At 47.2% G+C, this 15,662-nt stretch overlaps 1 protein-coding gene across 1 annotated transcript; it reads left to right on the forward strand.

Annotated features, from left to right (window-relative positions):
- The first annotated feature begins 2,479 nt into the window (after positions 1–2,479).
- Positions 2,480–14,792, forward strand: ENC1 (ectodermal-neural cortex 1). Its single transcript, NM_001078067.1, is given in 3 exon segments — positions 2,480–2,520; positions 6,342–8,154; positions 12,183–14,792. A coding segment is annotated over 1 exon segment (1,770 nt). The 5' UTR covers positions 2,480–2,520; positions 6,342–6,352; the 3' UTR covers positions 8,123–8,154; positions 12,183–14,792.
- Positions 14,793–15,662: the final 870 nt, after the last annotated feature.

The following is a 15,662-nucleotide window of genomic DNA, read 5'->3' on the forward strand; positions in this document are numbered from 1 at the left end:
GCTTCCTGTGGCAAAATCTCCAGCCAACGAAATGAACTGAGGACATGTGTTATTCCTAGGCAGGGTCATCTAGGTACAGGTCCCAGTAGATTTGGTAAGTAACTGAAATAAGAAGGAAATACTTCTCTTTAATGAGAAAAAGTATATAATCTCTTACACAGAATACCAGCCCCCACCCCAGTCCCACCTTCCAGGGCAGATATTATTAACATTTGGTCTTCAGAACCAACCTGCTTGTTTTTGACCCGCAGTCCAGAGAGATAAAGCGCTAGGAGGAGGTGCCTCCAGAGGCTGCACTGATTACCTTCCCCCACACCTTGCCGCAGGCTAAGAAAACATGTTTTTTTAAAAGACATCTGTGCAATACAACACGTTTACCTCTCGGTTTTTCAGCACCTATCTCCAATATCTGCGGCCTTTCTCTGTCTTCGCTGATTTTTATCCACATCTTTAGGAACCAGGGGTCGGCTCGCAACATACCCGGTCTCTTTACCTTGCAGCTGGTAGACCCCCTGCACGTAGGTCTGACCGGTAACCGATCTGGCCTCTCTGGCTTTGTGGAGCAGTCTGGAGCCGCGACTCTGCATAATAAGTTAAAATATGAAGCAGATCTGTAAAGGCTCGTGGTGAAGCTGACGAGTTAATGCGAACAAAGGACTTCAGAGGGCACTGTCTTCCTTTGTTTGCAAGGAGCGAAATTTCTCAGCGCGAATACCTGGAGGGACCGTGGTTATAGGAAAGTGGGGTTAAAGGACCTAGAGGGCCTTGATTTCTAGTCTCTGGATTCTGGGCGCGCCGGGGGTAGCCTCCTCTGCCTGTTAAACCATTTCTGCGTCTAATATTTAAAAGAAAGCTGGGAAGTGAGGGTCTCCATTCTAGCCATTGCAAGTAGCCGTGTGCCTTCGAGCTGGACAGTTCACTTCAGATCTCCCTGGGCCTCAGATTCCCAATCCGTAAAAAAAAGGGCGGGGGGCTGGACCGGTAATCTCTACAGTTCATTCATATACTTTATTCCAAATGGCCAATAAAAAGAAAAACAGGCATTTCAGCTCCCAGTGGAAAGATAAGCCCTTGGTACAAAGATCAAAAATGGGTTTCATAAATAGTGATTGCCGTTCGAGATTTTCTGATCACTTTTCCTTTTCGTGGCACGCGGCGCTTCAAACGTGTATGGGCTGAACCATTTCTCTGCTGAACTCCTACCTAACACAACCTGGAGATAAAAGACAGGAAAGGGCCGGGTCTGAGGGGGCGATTAAAGGTTTATCACTACGGAGAGGTGGCGGCGTGGCCACTCCTTGGAGCAGTTCGTTTTGAATGAAGCGGCCACGGCGATTGGCTGCAAAGCACGTGGTGCGCGCTCCGCCGGACAGCGCCCGGCTGCTGCTGCCCAGGGCGGCGTGGGGCAGATTCCGGCCGCGGGTGCCGCACCCGCGGTGGGTGGGGTGGGGTAGGGGGGGGAGTACGTGGGGGCAGGAAGCGCTCGGGGCTCGAGTCCTTCTGGTCCCGTGCCCTACAGAGAAGCCCTACAGCCCTGGCTTTGCCCAACCTGCGGAGTTCCTACAGTGTCCAAAATTGTGTTCATACCTCGCCACTGTCCTCTTTCCAGGTATCTCGCCCAGCGGGCAGGCTGTGTGCGCCCAGGGCGCGAACCACTAACACCCGTCTCGCCCCTTGTCTCTCTTTGCCGAGCCTCACGTCGGCTCCCGCAACGCAGAGAGCACACCTGGGGGGCCGCGCTGTCCCCACCCACCCCAGAAAGGTCCCTCAGCACCGGACTCTGCTCAAGACGCAGACACAGCTACCCAGGAAAACTTGTTTTACTCGCGATTCCCGAAGGTTGCAGCTGCTCGTCGCTGAGATTTCGCATCCGCTTTGTCTCTCTCTCTACTTGCCACAGCCCCCTCCCCCGCTTCCTCTCTCGATTAACTCCCCCGACACGCTCTCCTCCCCTTCCTCCTCCTCCTCCTCCGCCGGCCGCTTTCACGCGCTTCCTCCCTCCCTCCCCTGGTGTCACTTTTTGCCTACGCGCCCTCTCCCCTCCCCTCTCCTCCCCTCCCTCCCCTCCCCGTCTCGCCGCTTATAGCCGGGCGCTGGGCTGCTGGGCGCTGACTGCTCGGGCAGCCGGAGAGGAGGCGGCGCGGCTGAGGCGCTGCAGAGACCGAGTGGAGACGCCAGGCGGCCGCCGGCGCGCACGGCTCTTTCCAGCTCCCACCCCCGAGCGTTCAGCCCGCCTCCTTCCGCGGCGCCTGCGGCCGCTGGCTCGCTCTTCCCTCCCGAGCGCCCTCCGGGAGCTGCTCCGCGGGTGGCAGGCCCAGAGTCCTTGACCTGGGAATCGTGAGACCGCGGCGATCAGCCCGCGGTAACCAGCCAGCGAGCCGGAGCCCCATGCGCGCTCCTTTCGCCAGGGCAGTCGCTGTTGCTCCCTGGGGCTGAGACGTCTGCTCCGTCGCCTCCCCGCCGGGTTACCGAGGCCAGACCCAACTAACTGGTTGTGCACTGTGGCCGGCCGCCACTGCTGTAAGTCTCCGCCACCGCCGCGGACCTGTTGCGGGCGCCGCGGGTTTCAGGGGCTGCCTAGTGTGCGTGTGTTTGTGTGTGTGTGTGCGCGCGGGCGCGCACCGCGGAGCCGGGAGCTCCGACTTAGGAGGCGGTGGGGAACTGTTCTCGGGCGGAGACCCCGGCCCGCGGCTGCGCTCCTAGGACAAGCGCTTGGAGCCGGGCACTGCCCGAGGGGCCTCCTCTCCGCCGCCCGGACGAGCCGCTGGGGAGAGAGGAGCTCAGCCAGGATGCGATCGACAGCCCCCCGCCGCCCCATTCCCCTCCGTGGGAAGAGCCGTGCCGAGCGCGCGGGATTGTTTGTGCCCCTTGCACCCTACGCGGCACTCGGGTCACTCACAGACACCCCTAGTGAGGGCGTGTTCACTGCGGCCAGATGTCTGTGGGGAATGAATGAAAACTGCTTTCTAAAAAATTAGGTTTTTGTCATTCAAGTTGTTTAGCTTTAACAGGCTTAGTTTCGAAGGATAGGAATTGGTAGGCGGGGTGGAGATGAACCACTGAACTTGGCAAGTATCTTGTGTCGCCCTCACAGGCATGGCCGTGTGTTAAAGAGCGTTACAAGTGCTATAGAGGACTCTATAGTAAAATGCTTTTCTTGTTAACAGTCTCTTTATAGTGTTGTTCCTTTGTTATCAATAATGTAAACTGCCTGAGAAAATCTGTCTAGTTTCTCCTTTGATGGCCTGGAGATCAGGTTCAAAACTTAAAGAAATGTGACGCGCTGCTAAGTATTGGAGGCTGAGATCCTGGTTAAAGAGCATTAAGTGAACTGAAGTTACTGTAGCCAGAATTCCTTTTGATGTTCACTGGTAATAGCAGCCCTTTTCCCCTTCTTCTTTGTAGAGGCAGGTTAAGTATATGTGTGCGTTTTTTGGCCACTTACTTGGCATGCAAATATTATTTCTCTGGGGGCTTAAAAAATGCCAGAAGGATGATTCATTCTGTGTTGAAGGTGTGTTTAGAGGCTGTACACATGGTTTCTGCTGATGTTTTCATGTTTGCATATTTTTAAACCAAAAGGCAAGTTGTCTCCCTTGGGTCTTCAAGTGTACCTTTTAATCAAATATTCCTGCAAGATCGTTGGATTTTGACTGTGACACACTTCTCCATTTGGGTGGCGTCCAAGATGACAGACTAGGCTCTTCTGCTGGCTTTTGAACCTACTTGGGAAATCCAGGAGCATAAACACAGGCTGTAAAGAGATGCAGATCCTATATCCCACAGTCTTCTAAACTGTTATGTTAAGTGTAAGCCTGGCTATGAGTGTTGTTTTACACTGCTCAGGGAAATGCCTTCTGGGCCTGGTGGGTGTGATTCCAGCTCAATCTGCAGGCACTCTGGTGCTTCTGTACCTTGTGCAAGAGCCTCATTCTTCTGTCAGCTGCATTCACTCTCAGCCAGAAAGAAGGCAGCTTTTTTTTTTTTTAATTGAAATACAGTTGATTTACAATGTTGTTAGTTTCAGGTATACAGCAAAGTGTTCAGAATACACACACGTTTATGAATTCTTTTCCATTATAGGCTATTGCAGGACATTGAGTATATATGCTATACAGTAGGTCCTTGTTGGCTGTCTATAGTAGTGTGTGTATTTTAATCCTAAACTCCTAATTTATTCCTCCTTTCCCCTTGGTAACTGTAAGTTTGTTTTCTATGTGTCTATTTCTGTTTTGTAAATAAGTTCATTTCTATCTTTTTTAAGAAAGGTTTTCCATTAAGCAATATCATATGACATTTGTCTTTATCTGACTTACTTTGTATGATAATCTCTAGGTCCATCCAAGGGAGGCAGCTTTTGAGATTGCTTTGGAAGCATTAGTTAAAAAAGTTAAAAAGCATAGCTACTCATTTGGAATTCTTGCAAGTTTCTATATAAGACATAAGAGTATTTATACCATTTTTTGAGGTTTAGGCTAAAACTCTTCTTCAAAGTACTTAAGGTTGAATGTGCTCACGCACATGATGACTACAGCAGTTGAACAGCAGGGATGCTAATTCAGGTTTGAACATTGGAGAACCTGGTGCATTTACATAGGGTCCTGTCGGTTGCTCTTTGGAGCACTGGGCCTTGGGTAACCTGGACTAGACCTTAGAGGCTTAGCTTGAGGTGGGGGTGATGCTGGCCTCTTCACCATTTGTCACAGCTCAGGTCACTGTGGAGACTGATGGGTGCTTCCTAAAGTCTTAACACCAGAGCCCTAGGACTCTTGTTTATTTTCTTCTCCAGTAAATCATGTTTACTCATGATGAAAAGTTACATGCCTAAAATAAAAGAAAACAAGTTGCAACTCCTAATAGTATAGACCGGGTGTGTCAAAGGCACCTGCCTCTGTTGTTCTCTGTGCCTGCCTTGCCTCCGCTGGTCAGGTTGAAGGAAACAAGGCTGGTAAGGACTGGCTGTTCTTACTTTGGAACAGATACTGTATCGATGCAGTTCACCATCCTGGAATAAACAGCTTCCCTACGAATCCTCTGACAGGCGGGTTCTTGAAGCCTTTATTCCTTTGACTTAACAGAAGGGTAGGGTTAAAAAAGAAGAAGATAATTCAATTTTTGAAGATAGGTGATAGGCATGTCCTGTAACTTTAGCCTACACTTTGATTACTGAGGAAAGCCAAAGAGTCGATTCAGTTCTGCTATAATTCCCATTTAGATACTGAGGAAAGCACTGTAGTCGGCAAATAAATTCTAGAGTGACCCTAAGTTAACAATGGCTGGCAACACACATATACACACACGTGTGTATGTGTGTTTTGATTTAGATAAAGTAACATTTGCATTCTGATCTCCCTATATGCAGGTGCCAGCATTTGGAGGCACCCAGGGATGGTCCTGGTGATTGATCCCTGTGTAATCGAGAGAGAGCAGTGGATACACCCTTTGTTCTTGCAGCTAGTTTTCTAAGAATTGATTTAAAGCAGGGAGAACAGAACAACAGAACTCCTGAGTTTGCTACTCAAACTAGTCTTTCTTTTCTGGGCACAAATCCCCATTTTGGAAGCTGGCCAGAGCAGAAAAGGTGGGTGGTAAGTGAGGCCAGAGTCTATTCGGTGTTTCCAGGATAGCTTGCTGATCAGTATATGGTCATGTTTATATTGGGGCTCTTTTAGGACTGAAGTGGTAGAGGTGTCTGGTTAGAAATGATTTGTAATGTTAAGTAAATGTTTGGTCACTTCAGAAGTTGGCTTACACCTGTGGATTTAGTGTTACATTTCCCATTTACTGTACCTACACTTTGGTAAAGACAGTGGATATTACCAAAGGAATTCTTAATGGAATTAATTAGTAGGTATTTGTCTTACACATGGCTTTATGTTGGGCATTAAAACTTGTGCCCATCGTGGCGTTACGAGAGCTGGAGGCCTGGCATTGCAAGTGACCAACCCTGAATCAGCTGGACCAGGGCAGGGACCTGTGAGAATGAGACCTTGATCCTCTTGGCTTTTGCTGACTTACATTCTCAGGAACTTCAACATCCTGAAAGTTGGCAATCAGGTTTTCCAAGATGAACCTGCTCTTGAGCAGTGACTTTTTTTTTTTCTAAACAACGTATAGTTCACATAGCTCAACAGTAGTGTGAGTGCCTTTCCTTATAGGTAACTGTCTCTGGCTTTGGATAGGCCTGGCCATCCATTATTCAGAATGTTGGCAGCGGGGCCCACAGCGAAGTATTCTGTTCCCTGGTGTCTTTTGTCTTCTGGTTTCGATTGTGGCTTTGGCTCGGCTGTTCTGAACACTGGGAGCATCACTGTTCAGTAGTTGTGTGTGGTTTTTTCCAGGAGTGGAAACAATGTCTGTCAGTGTGCACGAGAACCGCAAGTCCAGGGCCAGCAGTGGCTCCATCAACATCTACCTGTTCCACAAGTCCTCCTACGCGGACAGTGTCCTCACTCACCTGAACCTGTTACGCCAGCAGCGCCTCTTCACTGATGTTCTTCTCCACGCGGGCAACAGGACCTTCCCTTGTCACCGGGCAGTGCTGGCTGCGTGCAGCCGCTACTTCGAAGCCATGTTCAGCGGGGGCCTGAAAGAGAGCCAGGACAGTGAAGTCAACTTCGACAATTCCATCCACCCAGAAGTCTTGGAGCTGCTCCTCGACTATGCCTACTCCTCCCGGGTCATCATCAATGAAGAGAATGCAGAATCACTCCTGGAAGCTGGCGACATGCTGGAGTTTCAAGACATCCGGGATGCGTGTGCTGAGTTCCTGGAAAAGAACCTGCACCCCACCAACTGCTTGGGCATGCTGCTGCTGTCCGATGCGCACCAGTGCACCAAGCTGTACGAGCTCTCCTGGCGGATGTGTCTCAGCAACTTCCAGACCATCAGGAAGAACGAAGATTTCCTCCAGCTGCCCCAGGACATGGTAGTGCAGCTCTTGTCCAGTGAAGAGCTGGAGACCGAAGACGAAAGACTTGTGTATGAGTCTGCAATTAACTGGATCAGCTACGACCTAAAGAAGCGCTACTGCTACCTCCCAGAGCTGTTGCAGACGGTGCGGCTGGCGCTGCTGCCGGCCATCTATCTCATGGAGAACGTGGCCATGGAAGAACTCATCACCAAGCAGAGGAAGAGCAAGGAGATCGTGGAAGAGGCCATCAGGTGCAAACTGAAAATCCTGCAGAACGACGGTGTGGTGACCAGCCTCTGTGCCCGGCCCCGGAAAACTGGCCATGCCCTCTTCCTCTTGGGAGGACAGACTTTCATGTGTGACAAACTCTATCTGGTTGACCAGAAGGCCAAAGAGATCATTCCCAAGGCTGACATCCCAAGCCCGAGAAAAGAATTCAGTGCGTGTGCAATTGGCTGCAAAGTATACATTACTGGGGGGCGAGGGTCTGAGAACGGGGTCTCGAAAGACGTCTGGGTATATGATACCCTGCATGAGGAGTGGTCCAAGGCGGCCCCCATGCTGGTGGCCAGGTTTGGCCACGGCTCTGCTGAGCTCAAGCACTGCCTGTATGTGGTTGGGGGGCACACTGCCGCCACTGGCTGCCTCCCAGCCTCCCCCTCAGTCTCTCTGAAGCAAGTGGAACATTACGACCCCACAACCAACAAATGGACCATGGTGGCTCCCCTCCGAGAAGGGGTCAGCAACGCCGCAGTGGTGAGCGCCAAGCTCAAGCTGTTTGCTTTTGGGGGTACCAGCGTCAGTCATGACAAGCTCCCCAAAGTTCAGTGTTACGATCAGTGTGAAAACAGGTGGACGGTCCCAGCCACCTGTCCCCAGCCCTGGCGTTACACGGCGGCAGCTGTGCTGGGCAACCAGATTTTTATTATGGGGGGAGATACCGAGTTCTCCGCCTGCTCTGCATATAAATTCAACAGCGAGACGTACCAGTGGACCAAGGTGGGAGACGTGACGGCAAAGCGCATGAGCTGCCATGCCGTGGCCTCCGGAAACAAACTGTACGTGGTTGGAGGTTACTTTGGCATTCAGCGATGCAAAACTCTGGACTGCTACGACCCAACATTGGATGCGTGGAACAGCATCACCACAGTCCCGTACTCACTGATCCCTACTGCGTTTGTCAGCACCTGGAAACATCTGCCTTCTTAAATGCCTTGCATCCTGGAGAGAGTGAGCGTGAGGTAAGTCAGCTTAGCTGTAAGTATCTGTATAGTTGAGTGAGCTGTGTAAGCTCATATGTGGGATAAGACAGGCTCCATATAGCCCGTCCTATAGAGGTACCACACAAACTATACCAATAAAAGCACTTGCACCCCAAAGCTTAAACACTTGTATTGATCACAGCTGCAGTCCCCCCCCAGATCATCAGCCAGTGGTTCTCAGCCTCTACTGAGCCTCGGAATCTGCCAAAGAGCTTTCCAAAATCTGCACACCCCAGAGGCTGGGTTTGTTGGGTCTGGATGGGTCCCAGGCATTAGCATTTTTAGAAAGTTCTTCAGTGGTTCTAATTATGATCTGGTTGGGAACCCTGACCTATGTTAATAATGCCAGCTGATGTCTTCTGAGCCTTCCCCATTTGCTGGCTGTTGGGCAGTGTGTTTCACATGGATCTTTTCATTTGGTCCCCACAACAACCCTGTGGGATATTATTACAGGAGCACTTTATAGATGAGAACACCTGATGTACATAGGGGTTAAGTAAGTTGCCTGAGGTCATAGGGCTTAGCAGGCAGAAAGGTTGGTCAAGACCTCAACCCAGGCAGTCTGGCTGCAAAGTGTAAGCACTTCAGCTCACGCCAAATGGGCACTTAGTACACTTCACATTGGTATCACCCCAGGAGATAATTGTTGACATTTAGATTGAGCTTCCTCAAACCCTTTTTGAAATGAAGTAGGGTTTCAAAAATCGAATGCTGAAAATTATTCCCAGTGTATTCTGTGCAAAATTATTTATTAGCTTATTTAAAATGTCCCCCCGTCCCCCCATCCCCAAACTGCCGCCTTTAGGGCATTCACTAACTTTTGTGAAATCTGGGTCTGTCCTTGGAAAAAGTTGCACCTGCGTTGCATGAGCTTGTCTGATGCGTGGACACAGAGCCATCCAAACCGCCCTCCCTGCAGCTTTTCAGAGTTAATCATTCAGGCTGACCCCATTGTCAGGATGAACAAAAGTTGTGTTTCTGTGTCATATATCTGAGTACATAATGGTTGTCTTGTGTACTTAAGAGTGTATCATACTCTTGGTTCAAATAATTAATAGGCCTTCACAGTTCAGGGTTCAGGGAGCTAATGGCTGCCTTGCTTCCTTGTAAAGCACTCTCAGGATTGGCCCCGAAGTCACTTAAGCATGTGTAAGCGTAGCACAGAGCACATGGAATGGGTTGATTTGTTTTGGTGACTAGGGGGCTCGTTACTAATAATAAGAGGATGAAGTTTAAGAATCTGCTTTGGAGGAGCTGCTTGTGAAAATGAACTCATTACTTGGAAAGGTTGGTTCTGTGTTTAGTATGCTTCACACCTTTCAAGGGGACCGTCCAGCAAAGAGGGGGTTTGGACTCTTGATTTGTCTTCTCTTCACTCATCTTTTACAGCTCCTTTAGAAACACCAGTAAAATTGACCTCCCTTTCATATGTAATCTTTCTATTTCTTTCATTTCTTCTTCATCTCCTCCCGCCTGTTACAGTTGGTACAGTTCTTCGTAACGTAATGCTTACCCGTACTGAGACACCGTCATGGGTGCAGGAACTGTCGGGACCGTCCTCTGGGGAGCGAAGGGGGTAACTGTTCCAAACCAAACTGGTTTTTGCAGCCTTGCTGGCATCTCAGTAATCCTGAATAAACAAATGCTCTGAAAGGGGTTATTTCATTTGCGATATAAATGCATTACTCAACTCTAAAGGAAGTTTAAAGAACCTTCTAGGCAGAAGCATCAATTAACAGCCTGCTAAATTGGGTGTTAGTCCAGAATTGACTATATTTGCATAGGAGAGCCTTAAAAATTGCCAGTGACAGTGGCCATACTTCCAAGTGGTGATTGGCTTGGCATCCTTGGAACAAGGTAAGGAACCGGAAGCAGAAAGAGAGCGACCACGTGTGTCTGGTTCTAGACTTCAGCTGTGGAGTCTGGACCTCTCTGCACTTCACACTTCCCCTTTGTTAAATGAGTAATTTGAATTGTGCTTTCCTTGAGATCTGTCCCAGTTTAGACTTGGATGAATTGATAAATGAGAAAAAAGCAAAGGAAGGGGTGAAAATACCTAGCCCATGTCTGTAATATATTAAGTGTTCAATACTCTTATTAGTTTTCTTTCCTCCCTTCAATTTAGACCTTACCTTGAAGTGGAATTAGCTTTATGTGTTGTGGGAAAATGAGGTTTCTATGACTGTTACCTGCTTGTTATCTCTATACTTCATTTTTGGTACCTTCTTTCTCAGCCCAGAGTGAGTATGTTAGCAAACACTTGAATTCACCCTCTCCTGGGTCTTTGAACCTATTTAATCACACATGTCCGGCCCCTGGGAAATGGAGCAAAAAAAGTGTTGGGTTATATTCGAAACATATCCTCTCCACTCTTGGTGCTATTAGCCAGAGAGTCAAGCACAGGACAAGCAAATTTGAGGGGGCTGGATTTGCCTTTTTAAAGGATGGCGTGGGCCTGATCAAAGCCCCAGTTTCCGACGGGGAGAATGTTGGTTTAAATTTTTAAAGTTTACGGCACACAAGATAGTGTTAAAACACTTAAGCTGGATGGAGTGACTTAAAAGAAGTACTGTGTAGGTATCAGTCGTGAGCTGCAAGTGCTTCCGGGACCTGGCTTTTCCTTCCAAATGTAGGTGCTACCTGAATTAATACAGTGTTAACACAAAGTTTCCCTCTGCCTGAAAGCTTATCCACCAAGGTGATTTTAACTCTCTGTTGCTGCTCTGTCAGCGCTGGGAGGGACAGAAAGGAAATGCCTTTGATTTCACTCCGTGTTCATGGTGCTCTGTGGCCCCAGCTTGACAACACTTGGATTTTGGTTCACTTTGTCCCCTGCTCCCCTTTGTAGAGGTGTTTTTGTTTGGGGTTTTTTTGTTTGTTTGTTTCTTTTTTTTTGGTTTTTCTGTTTGAGTGTGCAACATCTTGAACTTTCATATTGTTACAAGAGACATTCTTTTGGCCTCATGTTGATGTATAGGTTCCGAGGAGGTGGGGGTGGGGGATGACACGGTAGTCTAAGGAATGTCTTGAAAGCTTGAATCACTGTTTTGAAATGGAAGAAACAGCTAATGGAATGAATCAGACTTCTGAACACCCGAGAGCAAGAAGGACTCCGTGAGTGATGAGCAGCCGCTCCTGAATTCCTTTGTCTGTACTTGGAATTTCAGCATTGGGGCTGCAGATTCCTATGCTAGGGCTGGAAATGTGCTCCAAGAACAGATAGGGGGAGCTTTTCAAAGACAAAAGCCCTCTGCGAACTCTTCTTATGTAAAATTAGACTTAACCAAGTGTGAAGGATTGCTGGTGTGAGAAACCACCAGTTCTCATGAAACCTGCAAGCTTGTGCTTACAGCACCTTGAATTTATCATCGGCGGTCGGTCAGTCCTGTAGGTGATAAAGCTGAATGCTGCATGCCACAGCCTGAGTCTCCTATGTGTGGACTGATGAACTTGGAGAATAAACTCCAGCCTTGGCTGCTGAGGCCTGGTGTGCTGTCATGTGAAAAGAAGCGAGACTGATTTCTGCCATAATGAATAGCAGAGATGCATTTAAATAAGAGGATTAATATGTCTGCTTTCTATATGGTGAATAAATTTAATTTGGAATCCTTTATGGTAAATGGGCCAAAGAAGGTGGGGGTGAGTTGGCAAAGGAATCTCTTGTGACCCTCTGGTGATCACTTTACAGTGACGCTGTTTAACCATGGAGAGGAATTACGCATATCAGAAGCAGAAGATGTAATAGCACCTAGGTATATAGGTTTGATTTGCATGTATGTATGGTTAATCAAGAAGTGAGGATCTTTTCTGTTTTTGCTGGAGCATCTGCATGCACGAATGCACAAGTGTGCTCATTTAAGTCTGGCATTTTAAATATCTTTGCACATTGCCTACCAAATGTGTAATTAAGACCTTTAGAAGCAATATTGACCAGCTCTGTCCTGAGTTTAATTTTTTTTTTTTTAGATTTGAGACTAACAAAAAATCTTCCTTCTCTTCTATTTTAGCTGACTCCATCCCTCGATGAGACAAGATGCGATTTCTACTCTAGAGAGGCCACATCGAATGAAAGACAAGAAAAAGGAAAAGAAGTTGCTACAAGACTCGCATCCAATCCACCGCACCTTGTAAATGCTTCTAACTGGACATGAAGGAAGGGGGTGGGGGAGGGGGTGGGATTTTCAGTGCGAGTAGCACATGGTTTAAATATGAATGAACAAACCTGTGATCTAGTCCTTGTCTTGTAATTGTGGATTAATGTCAGCATTAATCAGCTTCTCAAAGGGAGAGAAAAGCCAGCCCTTTTTCCTTGCTGTACCATATTCAGCATTTGATTTTCCATGGGTTCCACCACTTATGTGTAAAATTTGAAATGGTTGTCACCTCTCTCTGAGGAGCAAGCTTGAAGCCTCCACACCAGCTGCTGTTGGAGATTTGAAAGCCCGACTGTGGGGCCAGGAGGGGAGCTGGCTGGGCTGGCTGCAGAAGTGAGGACCGCTGGACTCCACGCTAATCTCCCAGGGCTGTGCTCCCCAGAAACGCTTCTGAACAATGGGGACATTGTTGGTAGCTGTTTGCTAGATGTTCTCTTCTATTTATAAGTGACTTTAAACTTTCCCTTGGCTGGTAAGAAATGTGTTGTAGGTTTAGCTATTTATTGTTTGAATCCTGCATGCTGAAACAGTGCTTATAGTTGTCTTCACGTGTATGGACGCGTGTGAATGGTTGTACGTTTTGCACAATTTTGTGACCGTTGTGATGTGCTCTGCTGCACAAAAGTGAAAACTTCGGCGTTACACTTAGGGGTATAACTGGAGGGTGGGTTGGGCAGGGTTGGCGGGGGCAGATTTTGTAAATGTCAAGACAGGGAAAGATGACAAAATAGAAACTTAAAGTTACATCCTAGAGGTAGGGAAAGCATGAAGGTCATTTTTTTCTTAAACTTAAATCAGCTTTGGGGTGTCGTGGGCTCTGGTCATGCCAGTGGCTCCTGGGGCAAGGGAAGCCTTCTTTCTGTCCTTCCCATCCCTGTTCGATTTACTTGCTTCTGTCTCAGCTACTGAAGTTTGGAAAGGACCAAATCACTTGGCAGTTTTTTGGTTTTTTTTTCCCCTTTGTGTGATATCCTGAAATCCTGGAAATTCTATGGTCTAGTTCTGTATATAGGGCACAGGTAAAGGCATTGTCCAAAGTTTATTTATTTATCTATTTATTACCCTCTGAGAATGCTTGGCCATAACCCCAGTTAACAGGAAAAAACAGAACTCTCACCGACAGAAATTAATTCACTCAATCAGATTTGCTTGACCAAAACTGGTCGTTCTCTATTCCTGCTGTAGCGTTTAGCAAGTGCTAAAAGTTCTCCAAGGTGATATTCAGAGGGGTACAGTGTAAACTTCAGTACTCCCTCTTAGGTAAGTCTCTAAAAGAACTCTTTGGTGCACGAAAGTGACACGTATGGCCCCCCAAACACCAAAGAACAGTAAGCAGTGGCCCCGTCTGAGAGGCCTCCCTGGAGAGCTGGGAATGGGTTGTGAATACATTCTTTGCTAGTTCCAGTGCTTGTTTGCTAAACATGTGCCGTGATAGGTATCAGTGGTAGACTCATAGGTGCTTCCTCGCAAGTGTCCGGGGAAGCCCAGCATTTGCAACTCACACTGCTTCCATTGCTGTTTCTCGTAATATCGTATCTTAGAAAATAGGGTTTAAGACCAATAACCTTTGACATTTTGTGTTTGCATTGTCTAAAGACAGATAAATCCCTCACATTTCTCTCCACCTGAATTCATGAGACTAATTGTACATGTCCGTCCGTGCCGTGAATAAGTGGGCTATACTTGGACCAAAATAAATGAGCCATTGAAATCAAAGGGAGGGTCTCAATACTTTGCAGCAGTCAGTCCCTCGCTCTTAGATGTGTTCTAAGCCATGCAAATGTCTGATTGTACCCTGGCAGTATATTGTCGCAGTTACAGCTCCGTAGTTTATGATGCAAATCTGGCAAGATGTGAGTGCCTCTACGTGGCTTTTGAGAGCAGGGTGAATTTTCTGCAGCTGTTTCGAAGTTGTGGTCTGTCCTTGAATCCTCTATTAATTGCAGTGTGTGAGCCAGAGGGAGCGGTGGTCAGGGTGGGCCCGCAGCCTGCAGGGAACTTTCTGGACTCCTGCTCTTTGAATTGACAGAGGCATTTGGGCTCACTACTTGACCATTCTCACCCTGTGAAATGTCGTACACTTTGAAGCAAATACAATTCACAGCACAGTGCACACAAAAACCTTGGCATAAGACAGAGAAGGTTCTTCTTATTCTGTGGGCTGGTTGCTGTGGAAACGGATAACAAAGGGCAGCCTTCCACTTCTGGTATAATTGTGTAGACCCCTTTTCTCTGGGCTTGACACCTGTCTGAATAAGAATGATTAGAGCTGAATAATATCCCTCTCTTGACTATTTTGAGTATGTGGTTCACATACAAAACTGTGTAAGTTGAAGAAGTAAAGTGTTCGTGTTCATATGTACTTGTTTGCTACTACATTTTTGAGGTTTTGTAAAACTGTTATTTTTTTTTTTCACAATGTGAAACTGAAGGTCAAATAAATTATTAGAGATTTTCTCTTCATTGTGTGTATGGCTAATTATTGAATATAATTTTAGGCATTGGAAAATTGTGCTTTTTCTAGTTGAATTCAAAAGAGGATCATTTCAAATTTTTCTGGGTGTCCTCTATTTCACCATTTAGTTATATCCATTTATTAGAGCAATTTTGCACATTAAGTAACTTAAAATGTTGGCCTTTTAGAATATTTAAGCAAACCCAAAATATACCTCAGTTGAGCTTACTGATGGTTTAGAATATAAAGTCATGTACTATGCAGTGGTAAGACAACATGCTTAATATATAGAAGGAATTTAGTTTTTGTACTCCTCGTGGGATATGTTTTGTTAGGAAAGCTGTGAGAAAAGAGGCTGGAGGTAAATCCTGTTTTCATCTGACACTGCCTTAGAGTTATTTAAAGTAAGTGGAAATGTATGCATATTATTTCTTTGAAGTGGCACGAAAAACCACAAGTTTAACCCTTCTTAACTTAGCTTCTTTCCAGTTGAAAGCTGCCATCCCAGCCGGCTCCTCGTAAAGCCTCTTGCCCCCACTTCAGGATGTCGTGCCTCGTGCAGATGCTCCTTTATCCCTTAAGGTGGACCCCTTGTTGTTTTAATGGGCAGAGCAACACTGGGCATCATCTTTTTTGGATAGACATAAATACTACCTTAGAAGTCTAGGAGAGACACAAGTAGGCAGAATGCAATTACTGCCCTTGGACTTGGACCAAGATGTCAGAGCAGATGCCTCAGGTTTTACAGAAGCGTCATTCAGGCCCATGCTGGGTGAGGCTGGTCCAGAGCCAAGCCTTGAGAACAAGTGACTGCAGAATCCTCCGGTCCCTTGGCACACAGTGCTCGTGACCCATGGAAGCCCTGCTGGTGACGTCAT

Source organism: Bos taurus, chromosome 20 (assembly GCF_002263795.3).
Source record: "Bos taurus isolate L1 Dominette 01449 registration number 42190680 breed Hereford chromosome 20, ARS-UCD2.0, whole genome shotgun sequence".
NCBI classification, from domain to species: Eukaryota; Metazoa; Chordata; class Mammalia; order Artiodactyla; family Bovidae; genus Bos; species Bos taurus.